Source organism: Psammomys obesus, unplaced genomic scaffold (genome assembly GCF_907164565.1).
Source record: "Psammomys obesus unplaced genomic scaffold, mPsaObe1.curated_primary_1811, whole genome shotgun sequence".
Lineage (NCBI taxonomy): Eukaryota > Metazoa > Chordata > Mammalia > Rodentia > Muridae > Psammomys > Psammomys obesus.
In genome coordinates this window covers 6,655,957-6,679,468 of record NW_026592732.1, presented here as the reverse complement: position 1 = coordinate 6,679,468, position 23,512 = coordinate 6,655,957, and the positions used below count along the sequence as shown (strand labels likewise).

General features: G+C 39.1%; 1 protein-coding gene across 1 annotated transcript in view; it reads left to right on the top strand.

The window, feature by feature from the left end:
* Cntn5 (contactin 5) overlaps positions 1-23,512 on the top strand; it is a 1,192,645-nt gene that overhangs the window by 1,119,900 nt on the left and 49,233 nt on the right. The window contains exons 17-20 of the mRNA XM_055615494.1: positions 1,767-1,925; positions 6,893-7,042; positions 20,854-20,924; positions 22,114-22,348. Of these exons, the coding sequence (XP_055471469.1) occupies positions 1,767-1,925; positions 6,893-7,042; positions 20,854-20,924; positions 22,114-22,348 (615 nt within the window). The remainder of the gene's footprint in view (positions 1-1,766; positions 1,926-6,892; positions 7,043-20,853; positions 20,925-22,113; positions 22,349-23,512) is intronic.

Below are 23,512 nucleotides of genomic sequence, written 5' to 3'. Positions count from 1 at the left end.
CAGCACAAATCCTACTCCTGGTCTCCTTCCTGTAGTAGTCCAGCTTCCCAATTGCTCTGTTTTGTTCTAGCTCTAACACTAAACTTCATGACTTCACCTGAACCCCTGAGTAACCCACATTTTCTGCATCTTTGGTGGTGAGGACTGAGACTTCAATCCATCCTTCTGACTTCTTTCCTGGGCCTGGTTCTGGCTGTTCAAACCATGCTTATTTGTTCAGTTTCTTCTTCACTATGACACAATCCAACTAAGTCTGAAGAATCCAACTAAGTCTGAAGAAAATATGGTTGTATTATCTGCATTCTCTTTCACATCCTTCTTCCATTACATATCTATTCAAAGCCTTTCCTGGTGCCCTTCTATGCCCAAGCTCACTTTCACACACACACACACACACAACTTCCCTTTGGAAGACTTAGATTCTTCAGTGAAGAAAACAATGATTGCCTTCCAGAAGGAGCCCCTGTGTCTTCTTCCCTTGTTATTTCAAAATCATTCTGTGTTTAATTGTTTCACTATTTCTTTCATCACTTCACTTAGAGGCAAAATTGCCACTTCTCAAAGCTTTCCTCTGCTCCTTTGTTCGCAATCCCAACTCTATCATCTTTGTGATGTAATAGTCTCTAACTTTCAATCCCCAGCTCTCAGCAACCTGTCCAGTGAAAAATGTTCATCTATCGTCTCCTAAAAATGCCATCTGCCTGTCAAGGCTTTAAATTCTTCACTGTTCCTTTCTTTTTAGGCCTTAGATACCCTGATCATCCAATCCAGAAACTAATTTGCCACATACATATCAATTCATAAATTAGTAACCTAAAATACCTCCGTGTGTATATTCTTCCTCTAATATAAAAGCAGTTCTACTACTGAGTGGTCCACATTGTGAAAAGTGAGCCTGACAATAAGAACACTGCTGTTTCCTTTAGTCATGAAAATACAAATAGGTGTACATTTGTAATGCCCTTAAACATGATATTTTAGGCAAAATTAATTAATGGGACATTTCTCCTCAAATCGCATCCTAGTTGTTTCTTGAAAACAAAATCTGGATGGAGATAGACCTGTTCCGTACCATCCCTTAAAGATTAAAAAAAAAAAAAAGTAAATTTATGTGATCACTACCACTCTACCGCATCACCCATTCCAAAGCAGCACAATTATAGTCTCCTTTGAACTGTCACAGAGCGCTGTGTTTACTTCCCTTTCGGTGGATGCTCTTCCTCCCCCTTCCCTACTGGCCCACTATTTCCGAGTGTTCTGCATCCTCGCGGCCACAGTCTCAGCTGCTCCATAGAACCCATTACATGGCTTGCGCATTGTCAGTTTTCTGAGCTGGAACATTAACTCTATCCTCCTATAGCTCTTTATTATAAACGGTATTGTGTCTGCTCCTGAAACATTGCCTGCCTGTTGCTGCCTCTGCCTGTTAGCTGTGATTGATTTTAACAACCACAGTTCATATTGACATTCATATCCTCGTGTCTGCTTCTGATTATTTTTCCCTTTTTCTATAAAATATAATGCTAATTGAAAGTTGCCTCCAGGCATAAAGTGTCAGAAAAAAAATATAACATATAATTAAGTTCCTCCACAGAAATTCTAGAAAATAACTGCTATCCCATAACTTTCTGCTGTCAATTTTCATTACAAAGCATGTATTTTATTAAGATGATCACATCACTTGATGAGATCCACATTGGAAATGTGATGTCTTGTGGCCGCTTATATTGCTCTGTACTTAGCTGTATCCACTGCCTTGTCTGTAGGTCCCCCAGGACCACCTGGTGTGGTCATTGTGGAAGAGATCACGGAAAGCACAGCAACTCTCTCATGGAGCCCAGCCACTGACAACCACAGCCCCATCTCCTCCTACAACCTGCAGGCTCGCAGCCCCTTCTCCCTGGGCTGGCAAACGGTGAAGACAGGTAAGAGGTCCCCAAACAGTGTCGCCAGTGAAAACAGCATCTTGGAGCACCAGGTGCACTTACTTTAAAGCTCACTCAACTGCAGAAACCCACAACATTGATTTCCTCTGTGGATTACTTTCCTGGCCTTCTAAAAGCAAGCTCCCTTTCTTTCTTCTGTTCACAGTTTGCAAAAGAGGCCACATTGTCTCTCTGTTTGTGTGTTGAATTAACTTTCAGGTTCACAAAGAAGATGCAAAGATTACATTATACACAAAGACCCCGTGGAACCATGCCCCAGCTTCCCTCAGTCCATAGCTGACTCAAGAACAGTTATCAAAGCAGAAACGGGACATTGAGCAATGCTCTCAGGAAGGCTCCAGCCCTCCCTGGGAATTCATCAGCTCGATCTATAGTCATTCCCAGGGTGCAGCTCTGGGAAATTCTTTACATTCTATTTTACCCACAGGAGGATTGTGATAGAGAACTTCCCATGTCTGAGAGGCTTCTGCTGTGTATTTACAGCCCTGTGTCAGCTTTGTGTGTGTGTGTATTAATTCTTTCTAAATTTTTTTATTCACTTTACATCCTTGTTGTAGCCCCATCCCTCTTCTCCTTCTCCTCAGAAAAGGGGAGCTCCCTTTCCAATCTACCCCAACTCATCAAGTTGCATCAGAACGGAAAGTGTCCTCCCCTGTGAACACAGGCCTCCCCTGTGGCCTGGCAAGGCAGCCCCGCCAGGAGAAAGTGATCAAAATGCTGGCAAGAGAGTCCTTGTCTGATGCAATCACCACTTTCTTTATTAGAGCACCCACATGGTGCCTAAGCTGCACATCTGTTACATCTTTGTAGGGCACCTAGGTCCAGTTCATGCATGGTCCTTGGTTGACACTTCAGTCTCAGCAAACCCCTCTGGGACTTGGTTAGTTGGCTCTGTTGCTCTTCTTATGGAGCTCCTGTCATCTCCAGGCCCTTTTCTCTTTCCTCCCACTTTTCCACAAGACTTATAAAATGAAAAATCTAACATGATCTATGTGTCTTAAAACAGAGCATCATTTTAATGTGTGCTTTTAAGATGTTGTCTCTCTTAGTTTTGTTATTTTAATTATTTTCCTCAGTAGCAATTTCCCTTGAACGTTATAAAATTAACTTTTCCCAAGCTTGCCAATGTGACTGGAAGTGTGGCAAGAAAGTGTGACAAGTTAAACTCCCCAATGGCTATTAGATACATATTTAATATCATGTTCAAATAGATCTTAAGACCAGAAGAGAGAATTTTCAGAAGCAGTTGCCCACACAGAGTGGGGTAAGTGTTTCTGTGGTATTGTAGAGCTAATTCATCTGCTTAGAGGAAAAATTTAAAAATCAGCCTAGACATGATGGTAGATCCCTAGAATTCCAATGCTTAAGAAGCAAGGCAAGGGGACTGCTACATGTTTTAATCCAGCCTGAGCTACATAAGAAGCTTGAGGCCAAATGGCTACATATCAAAACCTTATCTCAAACAACAGCAAACAAGTAATGTGAAAAATCATCAAGATAATGTATGAGTTCATTAACAACAAACTAAAATGCAACGATGTGGGTATGGGGTGGTCTATGGTATCTAGGTAAATGACACTGTGGCACAAACTTAGCTTCACTCAGATTACAATTATATATAGAGAGAAAATATATTTTCTTACAGAGTACAATGCAGATCTTAATACTAGGTTGCTGTGAGAACTTAAACTTCACTATGGTTATCATTATAGTGTGCTGTATGTATATACATATTTCTTATTAATACTTAAAGCTCTGACCTTATTCCTGGATCCAATATAACCCTGTAGGACAACCGTAGCTCCCAAGAAATGAGAGTAATGGTCAGGGTTGGTAGGACATTGGAAGGACACAAATTCAAATCTTGTAAGCAGATTGTTTCAAGAGTTCTCATCCATGCGCCCTCAGTGTTCTATCTTAACTTTACTGTGGGTGCTCAAAGGTTTTGCTTTGCAGCTATGAAACATAATCAATTGTGTATCTGGTGCATTGTCTCACACCCCATGCTTCTGGCACCACTTGTCACAGACGCTTCAACTTGCTTCTGGGAGAAATGCTTAGGATTACATGTACATTTCCTGCTTCACTTGATGATTCACTAATCCATTGCATCTTACAGGGCACCTAATACATCCCATGAGTTCAAATTCCTTATTTAGCTTATTCTCTGATCTGCCTGTCGTTGTATGCTGGCTGTTTTCTTGATGTATCTGTTTCTACAGAAGGTCAGGAAGATTAAGGGTAAAAGTTATTTTTGTTTTTGTTGATAATTCTCTACTAGAATTTATCTTCGTAAAATAATTTGAATACTGGAGACACTTCATGTGAGGGCTCTGTTTTAATTTTTTAGGGAGTATTTATTTTAAAAATGCTATGATTATGCTTTATTTATAAAGAAATACAGTTTTCAGAATTACAGCACCATCAGCAGTAGTTTTTTCTACCCTTCATAGACCGAAGGGTCTAGCAAGGGTCTACCCAACTGACTCCTTTGCCTAAAACTCAGCATTTGTTGCAATAGTGGTGGAGGCATGCCATCCCTGGGACAAGTCCCCAGAGGAGTCCTCAAGTCCTTGGTGATCCAAATAAGCTCTTGTGGCTGCTTCTTGGCTTTAGCCCTGGGCCTAATCTAGCCATAATTTTGATGCCTATAATGGAAAAAAAAAATGAATGTTCCAATGGGTGTAAGCACCTCTACCAGGCATTTTTAAAAATAATTGCTCTCATTATCTAAAATCATTCAACTCAAAATAACTTCTAATCCTGACATATATATTAGGAGAAAATAGGAGCACACAATTTAAAACTTTTGATCAGTCAATGCCATTTATGAACTACTTGGAAAACAAAAATTGGAGCGCGGCCTTCTAACTAAGCACATGTTGGAATTGACTTACAAATTCACTTTGTAGAATTCTTCTCCTTGCAGGGGAGGTTCAAAGCTAAATAAAAATAATCTATATAATCTAAAGAAAGTGTGAAACAATATTTGGAGGGCATAATTTCAGCTTTGGGTCCCTTTTCCAATTAAGCAAATTTATTGTGCCTTAAAAATATGATATTCTTCATGCTACTGAAAATTCTTAGGGAGCGTTTTTTTTTCCATGTGCGCATTTAAGATTATCAAATCACTCATAGCCATAGACATCACTGGTCTTTCTTCATGTAACCCCAGATGTTTCCTAAGCATTCATCATTGGTTTCTATTGTCTGTCTATGGATATGTCTTCCATGAGCTGATTGGTTGATTAAAAATTTCAGTTTGACAAGCTTGTCAAGTATTTTATTAAATTCTTGGATGTGGTACTTTTGCTAGGAAACATTCCAGTGGGATTCTCTTCTTATTCAGCATTCACTTCTTGGCTATATTTAATCACTGCTACTGTTTTCACTGTGAAGCCTGCATTTTCCTTGAAAGCAATCTATGCTCATGGCTCCAGCAACAGTATCTTTATAAAGAAGGTGCCAGCCAAGCTATTAAATACTCTTACCTGAGAAAACCATCCATTTTCCTTAATCTCTTCAATACTGAAAATCAAAATCCTGACTTGATGAAGACAACTTTGTTTGTAATTTATTTTACTTGCTTGTAAATATTAATATCCTCAACTACTGTTTTTGAAAGTATATCCCTCATGAATAAAACAATAAAGTTACAGTTACCAAATCAATTTGGTTATAAATTAGAAATTTAGTGATATATAAATTATACTTAGAATACTGAAACATGAGGCTGGTTAGACGGCACAGGGGCACTTCCTATGCAAGCTTGGGGGCATGAGTTGAAATGCTCAGCCCCTACATAAAAAGCTGAACATGGCGGCACATTCCTGTGAACCCAGCATTGAGGGACGGAGACAGGTAGCTCCTAAGAGCTCAGTGCTCCCCATCCAAATTGTACAAAAGCAGTAAGGCATTGTGTGATAGAGGAACATGCCAACACAGCTGACATTTTTCTCTGACATGTGGTATGTGCGCAGGCACACTCCAATGCGCCCACAGCACATCACAGACACACAGACACACAGACACACACACACACACACACACACACACACTCACGCACAGATCATGCATGGGACATACCAATTCTAAGAAAATAAATATAGATTGGAGGAGAATATTAAAACCCGGCTATGGAATATTCCAGTTGTAAAAACATGTGGAAAGATGAACCAGCAAAAAGAGGTAGAGAGGAAGTAATCGCTGAAGTAAAAATAAAATCAAATACAGTTAGCTCCTGGAAAACAGTAAGTATCAAGGAAGAGAGAGCATCTGAGTGTGCTGTGTCACTCATGTGTCCACTTAGGACTGAAACTGATCACTGGTTTTAAACATATGGAGGTTAATACAACCTGGAGAGTTGCAGTGTCAGTGTTGGGGCAGGTCTTCTGGTCTAATAACAGTCAAGAGAGAATGAGATATAATTGTACAGACAGTTCCTAGATGTTTCAGATTCTGATAGAATCAAAGCATAGTACAAAAGTCACTCTAAGAAAAGGTCAGAGCCTGCACCTATTCTCCGCATGCTACCACTTCTAATTAAAAGTTATATTCTTAGTTTGTTGTTGTGGACAAGAGTTGTAAGAACTGAAAAAGGCTTTCCAAATCTCCAGAGAACCTGAAGAAAAGCTCTGTTTCTAGTGTGACTTATCCTCTTCTCTAGGGCTAATGAAGGAAAATGATTTTTAGTGTAGATAACGTTAAGTTCTTTGCTGTTTCTAATCACCTGAAAACAAGTTTTGCATCTACATTGCTTACTTCCTGAAAGCTCATTTTATCTTAGTAGTGATACTGGAGGCACATAATGATGTGTTACAAGGAAGCAGGATCACATGATCACATAGGATGAGGAAGCAGGTCTCAGTAATGGTGGCATTGTTATCTGATGTGCAGTTGTATCACTCCAGCTGCTTAATGGCACGAAATGTTTTTCTTCCCTGTAGTCCCAGAAGTCATCACAGGAGACATGGAGTCAGCAATGGCTGTGGACCTAAACCCCTGGGTAGAATATGAATTCCGAGTGGTAGCCACCAATCCAATTGGGACAGGGGATCCAAGCATTCCATCTCGAATGATCCGCACAAATGAGGCAGGTAAGAACCAAAGCATGAAACTCCAGTCCCATGCACCTTTCATCATTCTGAAGGCAAGCTGAATCACTCGTGATTACTCCATGGCTTTCCTGATGCATCTACCAAGTATCTGAAAAGTGTGTCATTTCAAGTAAGCATTTTACTTCTCTTCTTTCCAGCCCGTTTTGTCACCACTTCTATAAACAAAAGTTTATGAAATCGTCAGTTTCCACCCAGCCTTGAACCTTGTTGAAGTTCTCATGAACTGAAAGCAATTAATCTATTCTTCTAAGAAGCTCCATAAAATTCAGGATATATCAACTCACCATCTCATTCCCCCGCTATGATTCTTGCCTTTAATTATAGGATACTTCCGTAGGCTCCTCTCTGCCTCCTTCAGGTGGTGCCTCTATCACCCAGAAGGAACCGAAATAAGAAGCAGTAAAGATTAAGAGTATGGAAGGTACTTTTAAAATACGATCTAACTTCTTGTTGTTGTTCCTGCTCTGGTGAGTGGGAAGGGCTCATATAGCCCAAAGTAGACTTGAATGTCCTATGTAGACAAGGGTAACCCTAAACTCCTGCTCTCATTGTTTCCCTTGCCAAGGGCCAGGTTCTAAGCTCTATCCTTCACTCTCCTGTAAAAATCTATATTAACTTCATAAAGAAGTTGACAATTTCAGAAATTCTGTGTGTTTAAATAAGGATGATTCTAATCCTCCTCATCTGTTCTTCTCACATTGTACACACATCAAATTATCACACATGTATATAACAAAATACACAAGTAGACCATATATTAAGAAAGTACCCAAAGAACACGTCAAATGGTTGACAAGGGCAGTGTGAAAGTAACAGAGAAATAGGGGCAGAGCAGGTTTCAGATATGAGGAAAGAGAAACAAACTTTACTATTTTACCCTCCATCATTCTGTGGAAGAACACAGAAAATCAATATACCTATTTTCTTCACAATTTTGTATTTGAAATGTAAAACAATGTCAGATGCTAGCATTCAACACACATCTTTGTTATTGCTATATTTGTGTTTTACGTGTCTTTGACATGGGATCTTTCTAGATAGGCCAGGCTGGCATGGAACTTGCTATACAATACAACCTGCCCTAAAATCCAGAAGTCTGCTGGCTCAGCCATCCCAGCACTGGACTGACAGGCATACTTCGCCATACCTGGATGTATCATATTTGAAAAGGAGCATTTTAAAGAAAGAAAAGATGGAAGGAGGAAAGGAAGGAAGGGAAGAAGGAAGGAAGGAAGGAAGGAAGGAAGGAAGGAAGGAAGGAAGGAAAGAAGGAAGGAAGAAAGGAAGACATAACTATACAATAGACGATTAGTATTTTTTCCATGGAAGTAAAGCAACTTAGAAGGCAGAAAATGAAAATACTCTTAAATATGCTGGAAAACATTAACCACAGAAAACTCAACTTTTATGCTTTGTAACTCGCCTCTTTTGATTTTTTTTTCTTTTCTGCTTCTTTTAAATTGCATGAATTTCAAACTGAATATTAATTGCTTGGTTGGATCCTCATGCAGAGATAAAATCAGCCATGTTTTCGTTGTGTCCAGGTAGTCATTAACTAAAACCATAACAGGTTAGTCATTCTTCATTTTATGTGCTCACTGTGCAGATACTGAAATGATAGCTGACAGTAACAGAGGCACGCATTTCCTCAAAAACACTCCTCGCTTTATAGGCTGTTAATTGTGCTTAAAGACAAAGAGTAGTGTGTAATTTGGAGGCTCTCTATAAATACACACTTTAAACATAAACAATCCATTTGAGATGAGTAACCCTTCTAAACTTTTTAAGTATACATCTACTTGCGCCATTAAAAATTTGTTAGCAAACCAGCATGAATTTTAATATGTTTGCATTAAAATCATGTTCAGATGATGCATTTCAAATACCTCGTCTAGCTTTAGAGCTACCTCAATCATGAATTTTACCCTGACTATATGCATACAGGACACACTTCAGTCCATTAAAGTCTTACAGAAAAGGAAAGAAACGGTCTTAAAAATGCATGAAGAGCTTGCCTCTTGCAGTGAGATGGGGAAGGTGCGTGTTGCCCATTTTATACTGTTTGTGCTTGAATGTCAAATTCAGCTTGAGCTTCTAATGGCACAGAACCAAGTGTTGAGCTTTGTAGCTGTTTCCTCAGGCAGCACAGATTAAAAGAGACACCAATATCCTGAGCCAGCGGTCTCCAGCGACACACTCTGCCTCCGTCAAGTACCTATTATATATTCTAAGATGAAACTGCTCTAATGGACCAACTAAAGTTTAAAAATGGACAGCTACATGGGAAGGAAAAAAAAAAAGGTCTCAACTTTAGGATGTTGAGAATATGCCTCTGTAAATTTCTCTTAATTAAAAATAATCCAAACTAAAAAAAAAAAAAAAAAAAAAAAAAAAAAAAAAAAAAAAAAAAAACAAACTTGAGTGAAGCATTTCTGTTAAAATACTTTTTCCCATGTACCAAAAAGAAATTACTTGCAGTTTTTCTGTATAATTAAATTTTTTCTGTAGAATTAAATTTCTGGTCAGCTGTATTATCTTTGTAGACTACTAAAAGATAATATAGATAGGAAAAGTAGGCTGGCACCAGAGAACATTGTTAAACTATGCTATGTACTTGTATCAAGGGGTCTTCATAAAACTCAGTCAGTCCTTTGTACATGAATTTACACCAATAAAAAACTTTGCACCAAAGATGTATAAATTGATTCAGTCCAATTTCTTGGCATAAGGAGGTCAAACTAGTATAGTAAATGTCTATTTTTACTTTGGTGCACATTTATATTTATGGAGCAATTTCAATTTTCTCACAAGTTTTAATTAGATTATACAGACAGGGAGAAAGATATAAATAGATAACATGTTTAATTAATGAAATGTGCTGCTTTCCTCAAACTAACATGTAAATTTGGAACACAACAGTGCGAATGTTTTGTTATTTTAAAGATGTCATAAGAGAGATGACTATGGGTTAGGAAATGCATTTTAAAAATATGGGATGGTGGAAACAGGAAAACAAAGTGAACACAATAGCAGCAGCTGTTTTTTTCTCTTGAACCTCAACATTCTACAAGCTACCTATTAAAAACCTCTGAAGAGCAAATAAAAAGGAAGTGGCTAACCACACAGCATGTCCCTCAGAGGGTTACGCATTCTCTGCCCAGTAATGCCCATTATTTCTAAAGCTTTACATTTAGAGCTCAGCATGTGTGTGTGTGTATACATATATTACACATACGCACATAGATATGAAGTTTGTTGAGTCAAGTGAGTTTAGATCTGAATTCGTGTTTGGTTATGTTATTTACCAGCTAAACACAGGCAAGGCTGCCTGAGGCTTCTTATTCTCGTTAATCAAATGAGGAAACTACCATGCTCTAGACTTCCTTCTGTTGCTGTGGCAAACACTGTGACCAAAAGCAACTTAGTGGGGGTAGAGGGTTGCTTTGTCTTCCCCACCCAGGTCACAATCTGTCATTGAGGGAAGTCCAGACAGGGACGTGAGGCAGAAACCATGGAGGAATGCTACCTGCCAGTTTGCTCATGGGCTCACTCATAGTCTGATGCTTCGCTAACTTTCATATAAAACCCAGGACCAGGATCAATGGATGGCATGATCCAAGATGGGCTGGCCCCTCCTATGACAATGAATAATCAAGACACAAAGATGCACATAAGCCAATCTGATCTAGACAATGCTTCAGCTGAGTCTCTGGTGTCAAATGACTGAAGACTGTGTCAGGTTGACAATTGGAGCTCACTCGGACATGTTATAACCTATTCGATCATTGTATCACATAAGAGAATGCATATGAATATTAACATCTCTGCTATTATCACCATCCTCAGTAACTGGGTTGTTATGTTACAAAACTGGAATTTAAGCAATGATGGACATGCAAGATTCTCTGTTTATATTGAAGATATGTTTTCAGCTAAGTGTGTGTGGGCTCAACATCTTCCCTTGCAGGCCTACTTGTGACTCTCACATGCAGCTATTACATTCTCTTTTTTATGTAGTTTTGAGTTTGTAAGAAGAATTTGATATTTTCCCATAAAGTAACATTTTTCCTTTGGTTCTTGCAGCAAAAGAAGACTGCAGAAGCAGAGAAAAGCAATTGCTTATTCCAGAAATAGCTCTCTAGTTGCCTAGCACATTGAATTCTGTTCACTATTACTTCTTGACTCTGAAATGGAAAATATGACACAATTTTTTTTTCTGGCCACACAAGAAAAAAAATATTATCTCTACAATGAAGAAATCAGTGTTCTTGCAGCTAGATGTATCAAGTGCACATGTAGATAAAAGCCCTTCCCAGATTCATGCTTCCAATGTCGTGTTACCATCAAGTACCTGTGCGCAGACCAGATCAGGCTACTTGTAGAATTCAAAGACGAAACAGCTTCATTTCTCCTCCCAATACTTCTCCTAAATACGCTGTCTCCTTGCTTCCATGACCCTTCTTATTTTACTTTCACTACTGTGGCTCCCTACAAGCCTTACGCATATTCCAGACTTTCAGTTTTGCCTTAGGTCCCATGGAGTTGAACCAAGGATATCTGTGTGACCATGAACTGGTCGCTGTCTATTAGAGTCTAGCATGTTAGCCAGTGAACCCACTGCTGTCTACTAACAGAATACATCTGTATACATGGATGAAACTGTCAAAACGAAATGAAATACACACACACAGGCACACGCACACACACACACACACACAGGCACACATTGCTGATCTGTAGCCTCAGTCCTAACTATTTCCCTGTCACTGTTGGGTTCTAGGGAAGTCTCATTTTCAGGTATTTAAAGTCTATTTAGCTTAAACGGAAAACTTTAGTTTCACATGCATCCCATTTTCTGCCCTTCTGTCCTAGCTCAGATTTGATCCTGGGAAGCTGTTATCTGCCTGTTTCCTCTTCTTTTTGCTTCCTGTCTCACCCTGAAACTTCTACTCTGACTGGCAATTCCCAGACAAAAAGAAGAAAGGGCAAATATCTACATAGATGATGCCATTCATCTTTTACTGCTTGTTAGATGCTGGCAAGATTTCTTTTGTCTACATGCTTCCTTTCCTACAAAAGTTTGGGCTCTAAGGGACATAGGAACCCCTAGCATGGTTTAATTCAACTAAGCCTAATAAGAACTTCCTTCTACAGTGTCATTTGCCCCACAGTGACCATTCCATACACATGCCTGTTAAGCTATAGACATTTAAAATGTTCTGTGAACTACTTTTACCTGTGTTTAGATAGCTCAGCGTGGGATGGAATGTTCTTGTACAAAACTCTGAAGCTCAATGTCATGTCTCCAGGTGGAAGAAGGAAACATTGAGCTCTCTACCAGGGCTGTCGCACACCTCTGCTATTTGGTTTGATGGGAAAATGACCTATCGCTGTCGGTATTGGAGGCTGGAAAGAAAGGGAGCAGAACAGGACGACAAGACTGGCTGCCTTGTTCCTTACACCCTGTCATTTTTTTCTACCCAGTCTCACCCCAGCATCTGAGGTGACATGGCTTACTGCAAGTGAAGAAAAGACTCAGTTCGTTTTTAATTATGGTCTCTTTACCTGAACTTTATCTTCTAGCTCCTGACAAGATACAGTTTCTGTTTTCACAGTTGCATCTTCAGAGACTCTGTCCACAGTTGCTATTGAGAAAATCTAACTGCAGAAGTTAATAGAGGAGACAGAAAAAAAAATCCCGTTGTGTGTGATAGATACATACTCTGCTTCTATATTAATATATATATATACACACTAAAGGTACAAAAATATTAACACCATAAAAGATAAACCTGGATTAGTTTTCTCTGAGAGTCTGTGTATTGACAGTGAACGGCATTTAACAGAAATTTAAAAACCAAGCCAAATAAGAATTGGATTGAATACTGGAGACAATTAGAAAATTCACAGTGGTCGGGCAATGCTATTTACACAGGAAAGGCCTAGGCTGGGAGGGTATTTTAATACTTTAGTCTTCCTCTTCTGTATTAAAGAAAATATAAAATATCCTGCTGAAACAGTTGGTAAAATCTAAAAGAAAATGCTATTAAGTGAACATTATGACTTTCTTCAAGCCTATGAGTAATTTAATTACATTATGTTAAAAAATGGTCTCTAGTAAGACTAAAATAAGACAGAAATTATAGCACGCAACAGACCCCTAAAACCAAATCTCAATAATTAGAAAAAAATAAAATAGCAGCATGCCTCATGTACCAGAGACTATTTTCAATCATAAAACCCCTTCAGTCCAGGCAAATCTTTCTTCCAACATACATGCCTTCCATTTCAAAGGCAGTTTGCAAACCAATCTGCTGATTCTAACAAATGCCTTTCTAAATGGAAACTGTTTGTTAACAGGCAGATCACGACTGCAAATGTTTCAAAACAAGAAGGAGGAAGGGTGAAATGCAAAGATAAGGGCGAGCATAAGCTATCAGAGTTGCAGTGTGCATCAGTTTCGGGCTTTGTGCTAAGCACTTGTACTTCTTTACAGGCTTTGCTTATCCTACAAAGCAGTAGTCCTCTTGTGGAGTCATTCTGACCATTCCACAGACCAGAACACAGAGCAAAAGACACTTAATGATAAGTCCAAGGTTGTCTCCTGATGTTCTTACTTCACTGTTACTTCCAAATGGAGCCTCTTGCATGGTAGTCTCCTCTCTGCGCTCTTCTTTTGGCAAGGGGGTGTTATTTCATGTTTAATTGCATGTATATATTAGTGTCTGTGTGTGGGTATGTACATGTGAGTGAGTTTCCCCATGGAGGCAAGAAGAGGCACTCAACCCCTGTGGAGGTAGAGTGACAGACAGTTGTGATCCTCCAGACATGGGTGCTAAGAACTGAACTTATGTCCTTTACAAGAGGAACAAGTGTTCATGATCACTGAGCTATCTCTCAGGATCCTATTCTTGCCATTTCCTTTGCTTGTTTGCTTGCTTGCTTTTTAAACATTTAAAAAATTTATCTATTTTTTATTAATTGCAGTTTATTCGCTTTGTATCCCAGCTGTTGGCCCCTCCCTCATCCCCTCCCAATCTGAGCTTCACTCCTTCATCTCCTTCCATGCCCCTCCCCAAGTTTACTGATAGGAGAGGTCCTACCCCTCTGACCCTAGCCTATCAGGCCTCATCAGAAGTGGCTGCATTGTCTTCCTCTGTGGCCCTAGCAAGGCTGCTCCCCCATTAGGGAGACGTGATCAAAGAGTCAGCTACTGAGTTCATGTCCCTGTTCCCATAACTAGGGCACCCACTTGAACACTGAGCTACCATGGACTACATCTGTGCAGGGGTTCTAGGTTATCTCCATGCATGGTCCTTGGTTGGAATGTCAGTCCCAGAAAAGACCCCTGGACCCAGGTTTTTGGTTCTGTTGCTCTCCTTGTGGAGCTCCTATCCCCTCCAGGTCTTTCTATCTCCCTCTTCTTTCAAAAGATTCCCTGCAGTGTACCCAAAGTTTGGCTATGAGTCTCAGCATCTGCTTTGATACCCTGCTAGGCAGAGTCTTTCAGAGGCCCTCTGTGGTAGGCTCTTGTCTTCTTCCCTGTTTTTTCCCTCTTCCCATGTCTGTCCCATTTGCCTTTCTGAATAAGGATTTGTCATCTTACCCAGGGTCCTCCTTGCTTAGCTTCTTTTGGTGTACAGATTTTAGTATCTTTATCCTATATTATATGTCTAGATCCACTTATAAGTGAGTATGTACCGTGTGTGTCTTTCTGCTTCTGAGATACCTCACTCAGGATAATCTTTTCTCGTTCCCACCATTTGCCTGCAAATTTCATGATTTCCTTGTTTTTAATTGATTGGTGGTAATCACTGTGCAAATGTGCCACAATTTCTGTATCCTCAGTTGAGGGACATCTGGGTTGTTTCCAGATTCTGGCTATTACGAATAGAGGTGCTATGAACATGGTTGAGCAAATGTACTTGTTGTATATTTGGGCATATTTTGCATATATGCCTGGGAGCAGTATAGGTCGATCTTGAGGTACCACTATTCCTAATTGTCTGAGGAAGTGCTGGATTTATTTCCAAAGTAGTTGTACAAGTTTACATTCTCACCAGCAATGGAGGAGGGTTCCCCTTTCTCCACATCCTTTCCAGCACATATTGTCACTTGAGTTTTGGTTCTTAGCCATTGTGATGGGTGTAAGGTGAAATCTCAGGGTTGTTTTGATTTGCATTTCCCTGATGACTAAGGATGCTGAGCATTTCTTTAAGTGTTTCTCTACCATTTGATATTCTTCTATTGAGAACTGTTTACCTCTGTGCCCCATTTTTACCTTTGTTTTTATACCACATAAATAAGCAAATTTTATTCAAAGATTACTTATTTTGTTCTCTTTCATCCTTGTTGACCCTTACAAATAAATAAATTAGTAATATTGTAGAAATTTCTCTTAAAAATCAAAAGGGTCGTATTGCCTGGATATCCAAGTAAGTACATGCTAAGTCTGACATATGTCAAGTTCCTATGACAAAACAAAGCCAAATGCCCACAAAGGATATGTGATTTCAAGACCACAAGTATGACCTTACTCAACTTTCATAATTATCATAGGCCTTAGCACTAGATATATACTATTTGATATTAATTGTAATTCTAGGCACTGTGACAAGTAATTATGAGAATAAGCTTTAAAAGTAGATATGATGCCTGGGTGTGGTAGCTATTCTCTAAGTCCTCCACAGGAAGATCAGGAAGCAAATGTTGGTCTCAGCTACACAGCAAGTTTAAAGCTAGCCAGGACTGCCTGAAAAACTGTGTGTGTGTGTGTGTGTGTGTGTGTGTGTGTGTGTGTGTGTGTGTTTTAAACCTAACCAGAGAGCCTGCCTATGAGTTTATGCCAGAGACAGCTTCTGCTCCCCTTACTAAGGAACTCACTTGGAGACTGAGTCTATGGGCTACATCTGAGCAGGGATTTTAGGTCCTCTCCATGCATGGTCCTTGGTTGGAATACCAGTCTCTTCAGGGTCCCCAAGGCCTAGTTGTTTTGGCTCTATGGTCTTCTTTTGGCGCTCCTATCCCTTCTACATAGGCAGGCTCTCTGATCACTGCACCCTAGGGAGGGCAACCTTGCCAGGCTATAGAGGAAGACAGTGCAGCCAGTCCTGATGAGAACTGGTAGGCTACAGTCAGATAGAAGGGTAGGAGGACCTCCTTTATCAGTGGACTAGGGGAGGGGCATAGGACCAGAAGAGGGAGGAAAGGAGGGTTTTGGAGGAGAGGAGGGAGGAGGCCACAGCAGTGATATAAAGTTAATAAATTGTAATAAATAATAAATAAAAATAAAAAATAAAGGAACTTAAATTTAAAAACCTAACCAGATAATCAGATATGGCTAGGGTTCAGTGCACATCTTTCCCATGTCCCAAGACACTGTCCCTCTGTGTACTTCCAGACTCTCCTGCCCCACTGAAAGTAAAAACAACAGCCAACTCTAGGAACTATCACTGGTGTTCAGTGTTAGTATAGGAGCTTATAGTTTGGGGGACTCTAATTTTTAATCTTTCTGCAAACAGCCTAAATGACTGTTATGAATGGGAATATTCATATACAGTATACTTCAATTCTATTAGGAAAATGTTTTTGAAGTGTCCCTATTGACTACCTTTTCTATGCCTCTGATCCCACATGGTCTCCATTCTCCTGAATCTTTGCTGCACACCAGCTACTGGGATAACCACTCAGCCTCTTAATTACAAAGACTCCCATGGTCTCTAGCAAAGCTGTATTATTTAATGAGCCATGAAAATACTTACTGTAAGAGAAACCAGAGACTTTCAAGGAGAAAAAAGAAAGGTTGTTAAATGATTGTGCATTTTTTTGTTTAGTTTTTAATTAAGCTGTGATGGTAATGTGTAATGTGTTATTCAAAATGTGGTATTTACCAAGAGCCCTGTAATACTCTAGCCTGTTTATACTAAGGCAGTACCTTCTACTCCAGTCATTCTGGATACTGACAAAGATGAGTCCAAAGTTTACAAAGAGAGAGGGAGATGAGAAAGACGGAGAGAGAGAGAGAGAAAGAGAGAGAGAGAGAGAGAGAGAGAGAGAGAATAGCTCACATTCCCATGTGCCAGATAAGACCTGAAACAGCTAAGTACTCATAGCTTGTGTAAAAAGTCTCAACTAGCTCATCTGTCTATGAAGGGCGATTGCTCAGAAATAAATGCAGCAGAGGCAGGCTAACTGCTCAGCATGTGTGTAAACCTGATCCTCCAAGTTAATACGATCATGACATTTATCAATAGCTGACTGAGGGGGAAAACAGCCTCAATACCTATTTCTAAATCAGGTTCTCACTAACTACACTGAAAATATATTTGGTTTTAAAAATATGTATTTCTCTGAAAGCATTTATGAGATTTTGATTTTAGGCTTTTAATGAGAATTATAGAACTTTCATATCAGAAGAGCTCTGGGAGATTAAGTCAAATAATTTATTTCATAATGTATTATAAACAAAGGGGATATAATTAAAATCAGCAAGCTCTACCATGGAATGGCAGAGATAATGACCGTGTGTCACCGACTTGAAAAAGGAAATGTATGAGCATACAAGCCACCATATCTGCATGTAATTAAGAAATGTAAGCTGAGCAGAATTAGGGAGTGCAGCACTAGAGCCCAACAGCAAAGCACAGGCCTGGACTGCAGCCTCTAAGACCTGCCACTTTTGTCAGTTGGTCCCATTACATCTAATAGGCTTTTCAAAATCCATACATATGTGTTATTAAAACACTGTCCATCACAGGCCTCTTTTCATTAGAAGTGAAGATAGAGTGAGGCAAAGAATACCTTAGTTCTTTACATTGACTGACTACAGGTTAACTTATCTCAAAATGTCCTATTGAGCAGCTTGATTTCAAAGCAAATCTTACCAAACACAGATTATTTACAGATAATTCAACCTAGAAATTACTCTTACAGCAATGTTAACCCATTTTTAAAAAGGTGTACTTTGCTTTCACTCTGGAAACCTCAAATATTCACCATGCTGTTATGTTTATTCTATTTTTCGTGAGCATCTGTTCACCACTTTTGTCCCCGATGCTTGCAGACCTGGAAGAGGGTAACAGATCCCCTATGCCTGAGTTTACAGATAATTGGAAGCTTCCCATGTGGGTGCCAAGCCAGCTCTCCAGCCTCATTACTAGTTGCTTTTAAAGCATATTTTTGCTCAGAAAGTTAAAATTTATAAAAAACTTAAATAAGTTTAAAAAAAATCACGAATGGTCTGCATAGTGCTCCTTTCAAACTTTCAGGGCTTTCAGCTTTATATAGTTCTTTGTGTTTAGTTCTACACCTTAGATTTCAGTGGGTTTCCTTTAGAGCTAATAGCTCATTCCACAGCTCCTGCCCACAGGCTTGGAGCAGCATTATAAGGGCTAAAGAAACAGAATGGGATCTTCCCATGTTGGAATTTTCTACAGAAATGTGAGTTCTTAGTGATTTTTATCTTCTAAGAAGAGAATCTGAACATCTAATTTCCTGATATACATACAAACTTAGATCAATGACTTAGACAAAGGACTGACCTTTAAAAATACTAAGAGCAGTGTTATTCAATTGTATTGCTGTTCAGATAGGTGTCGCTAGAGATGACGTGCGGTGCACACTTACGTGTGTGTTCACTTTCTTATTAAGCTAGTGTTCTACGAGCAGCCACAATGCCTGGGTGTTAACAAATTGCATGACATTTGCTGTTGTTTTAAGAAGGCATTCACCGATGGTCATGGTACTCAAAATTCTGAAATTCGCCAGGAACAGGATTGGGCATTGTTTCAATTTGCTTTCTATTGTAATGAAACACTATAGCCAAAAGCAACTTGGAGAGGAAAAGGTTTATCTCGGTTTGTACTTGCAGTCCATCATCAGTGGGCGTCAGAAACTAAGATAGGAGGCATGGAAGAGTGCTACTTACCGGATTGCTCCCAGGGCTTTCTCAGCTCACTGTCTTTATAAGCCAGCACCATCTGTCAGGGTTGGCACCGCCCACAACGGGCTGCCCCTCCCCATATCAATCATTATTCAAGATAATACCCCACAGACTTGCCTACCGGCCGGTCTGATCGAAACATTTTCTCAGTTGAGTTTCCCCTTCGCAGGTATCTCTAGTTTGTGTGTAGAAGACAAGAAGCTAAGCAGCACAGGCATATATAACTTCACCAGTGCTCTTCTTGTAAAACTCACTTATACAGTTGTCCACAAAATATACAAATTCCAAGTTGTATTCAGTGTCACAGTCATTTTCTTAGAAAAGGTGCAAGACATATAAGTATGTCTCAGGTCATTACAGTAGCAATAATTGTGATTTCCGATGACCTCGGTGCCCACTGAGGTGTCCACCATTCTCCAACAGACAGTTCCAAACCCATGATCCTGGCTAAACTCAGTGGATCTCAGAAAGCAAAAATAATATTTGAAAGGGAATTGTGGGGAGAAGAAAGGTTAACAGGGGTGGGCAGCAAAGCAGAGTGCATTGGATTATAGTAACCAGAATGAACTAAATACATGTATAAAGCTGTCCAAAAATTAAAAGTTCTTTTTGAAAACTCATATTAATAAGTGATATCCTTTCGCTCACATTGACTAGGGCATATTGACTATTGTCAGAATACTGCCATTTCTTCTTCACTGAATCCCATGTGATTTCCTATATGAAAGTAAAGATAGATTCCAGATACCTCTGAGGGAACACATGGTGGTGAACTCCATACATGAACAGCCTGCGGAATGTTTGTGGCCTCGTTTTGGTACTGGTAGGTTTCGCAAGTCCTTGAACAAGAGAAGAATTATGTCCAAGGGAAAAAAGAGTCCAGGGACATTTAAATTGGAATCTGATTGAACAAAGGTTATTGATTTTAATGTAGATCATTATATATTCACAGGCTTTTCTTTCCTACTTTCCTGGTCTAAGAATTCTTTTTTTTTTTATTATTTCTTCTTCTTAGTACTATAAAATATTGTGCTTCAGGCTTTTTCATAGTATATAAAATGTTGTATAAAATATATAGTAGTAATTAATAGCTTTTCAGCCCAACAAGTAATATATAGTAGTGGATTTATTGTTTATTATGTATATCAATACTGTTTTAAATATATGCTGGGATACAAAGGCAAGAATGAAGTGTAAAATTGCCATTGTAGGCACAGAGCCTGGAAAATGATTTCTTTTAATAGTTTTCTTCATTTAACAACCCTTTGTTTGATAATATTCTCCTTCAGCTGTAGATTCTGCGGTTTGGTGCATTGAAGGGGAAATTTATTCCTCCAACACATTTATTCTTTTAATCATTATTCCTTTGTGGACCTTGCACTGAGTGGTGGAATGATTGACTCTGACAGCTGTCTTTAGTGCTTATTCATTTAAGTACATTCTCACATAGTAGCATTATGGGTATGTTTTCCTGAAACTGCAGCTCCCTGATAGAGTGCTGGGGTGGACCTGTGGATATTTCCATAGCTTTTGCAGACCCAGAGATGATAAAAAGAAACATAAAAGGAGCAAAGGGGAAAAGAGAGAGTGATTTAAAGGGTGAATTTTATCCAACCATTGGAAAATACTCTTAGCTTTGAAGTTAATTATGATTTAATCATATATATTTATATAATTAATGAGCAAGGTATCTACCATATATTTTGCCTCAATTTTTAATATGATAAACCTAAGTTAAAGCAAATGTTTGAATCATTTAATGACTCCACCAAATCTAAGTAGGGTCAGTAACTTAAGGAAATTACACATGTATTTATTCTCTTCCATCTCCATGCATTTTTATCCACAGTTCCAAAGACAGCCCCCAGCAATGTGAGTGGAAGAAGTGGAAGAAGACATGAACTGGTTATTGCCTGGGAGGTAAAATAGTTTCTTTACCAGTACCAGGATAGGTTGTTTGCTTAGAAACTAGGGCCATGCACAGAGGACACACCCTGATAGGACACTGGTGTTTCTGTTTGAATGAAGAAGCAGTGTGAGGATACACTACTCAGGTGAATACACCCAGCTAAATCCTTCTCATCCTCACCCCATGTCCGTTACTGTCAGAAATGAAACGCCATGCCTTATTTTAATAGTTCTGCAGAAGTGTTTATTTCCCACATCTGACCCTCTTTTATGAAGTTGACATAATAGACTTTGTCTTTTTTCCTCTACTCGGTACATAATTTTTCTTTAAATTGGAATTCAAGCTTTTGAAATTACTTAACACATAATTTCTGGCGATCTACAATGCATCGTACACTCTGCTAGCCAGTGGCTGATGGTTTCACTGCATCAGCTTATCAATATAATATGCAGTTGAACCTTTAAATAAATTTTTTAAATTTAATTTTTATATATTTATTGATTACAGTTTATTCACTTTCTATCCTCGCTGCAGCCCCTTCTCTCATGTCCTCCCAGTCCTGTCCACCCTCCCCCTCCTTCTTCTCCCCAATATGCTCTTTCCCTAGTCCCCTGCTAGGGAGACTAAGCCATGTATAGAAGAAGAAGTTTTGTTTTTTTTTGTTTGTTTGTTTTGTTTTTAATAACAGTCCATGGTGGAGTGAGTTGAGTGAATGAGTGAGTGACTGAGTGAGTGAATTGTTGATTTGGTTGGCCGACTGGTTTTGCATGTTAAGAAAACAGACACACACGCGCGTGTGGGCGCACACACACTCAAAGAGCAGTGGAAGGTAGAGCCTGCATTAATCTCTCTTTGATTTGACCTCCAGACTCTTCTGCAGAGCATTCACAAGAGATGAGAGACTTGCTGCCTCAATCATGACAGCTTCCCTAGCATGCTCAGTTCTACAGTAGAACCTAAGGATCTTCCTCTCATATACATGACTATACAGTCACAAGAGTTTTCAATATTTTTTGTGCGTTTCCTTAGATACCAACTGATATGATTCTTTTATCTTGTACCTCTGAAGCCAAAGCTTTTTTGAATAGCTTCCAGCCTATTCAAAAGATCAGGACTATTTTCTGTAAAGCATTACGCATTTAGAGGAAGAGTTTCTCACCAGTTCTTTTGCGGATTACTAACGGCGTTAACCTTCTCTAGCCAGTATCAGAAGAGTTTCAGAACGGGGAAGGCTTCGGTTACATAGTGGCATTCAGACCCAACGGAACCCGTGGCTGGAAGGAGAAGATGGTGACGTCTTCTGAGGCTTCCAAGTTTATTTACCGAGATGAAAGTGTCCCGCCGCTCACACCCTTCGAAGTCAAAGTTGGCGTTTATAATAATAAAGGGGACGGACCCTTCAGCCAGATCGTAGTCATCTGCTCAGCCGAGGGAGGTGAGTGTCTTCACCACATCCCGTTCTCCATTGCAATATTTTATTTTGTTTTTAATGAGACATTGTGTGAAAGTTTTAGAAAATATTAGTAAGCTGAAGACTGAAAACTCTCAGTCATAATACCATTATATTTGTTGGATCTAGTTATGAAACTTTTCCTAAATTCATCTTTTTAAGCATTTAGGCTGTACATGTCGATTTATCTTCTTTGTTCACTAATAATGTATGACCAGCATGTTTCGATGTAGTGGATAATATCAGTAGTCTATAGAGTATGTTATTTTCTCTGCATATTTTAATGTGTGTGTCTGTGTGTGTGTGTGTGCTGAATCTAAGTAAAGATTCCATTAACATAGTAAGTAAGCATTTATGTCTAACCAATGTATACACCACTGCACTGATAAAGAATCCACACATACAGTTTTTTGTTAGGAAATTGACCCATATCTATAAATCTTTGCCACATTCTTAGACAAATGGAAGTAAAGAGAAGGAGAAACTGAAAAGCAGAGAAGCAAAGGAGCTTGTCAAAGTTTAGGCATCTTGTGATAAAAATTAAATGTATGTCTCTATATTAAATCCTTGATTTTCTATAGCATGTGGGCCTCACATGAATGAACTCATTTTATTCGTAAGCACCTACTTGGGATAGAATCTAGTAAGTGTACAACTTCAAAAAAGAATAAACTGAAAACCAACAACTCTCTATAGGCACTGTAGCTAAACCACAAGCCCAACATCTGCCATCAAGATCCTATGTCTCTCTAAGCTTAAATACAAAATACAATTTTCTGAGAGAAAGTGGGAGAGATCTTATCTTTCTCCCTACTTCTATTCAAATGCATAATTTCAACAGGTTGGGCAAGTAAAAAAAAATAGTAAGAATAATTCAAAATAAAATATTGCACAAAGGCAACAGCTGTTTGACCTTTCAGATATGCCAGGTCAATATTAACTGAGCCTGATGCCTCTTTCATGCCCACATGTGTGGCTTGAGTAGCTCAAGAGATTTTTTTTTTTGGGTGGTGGGAACTTCATGCATGGAAAGAAATAAATAAGGTGGTTTGAAAGTAGAAGAACAAAGGTAGCACTTGATTTCTGTAAGATACACTTTCAGATGAAAGCTGCCATGTATGTTTGTATCACAGAGCCAAGCTGTGAAGC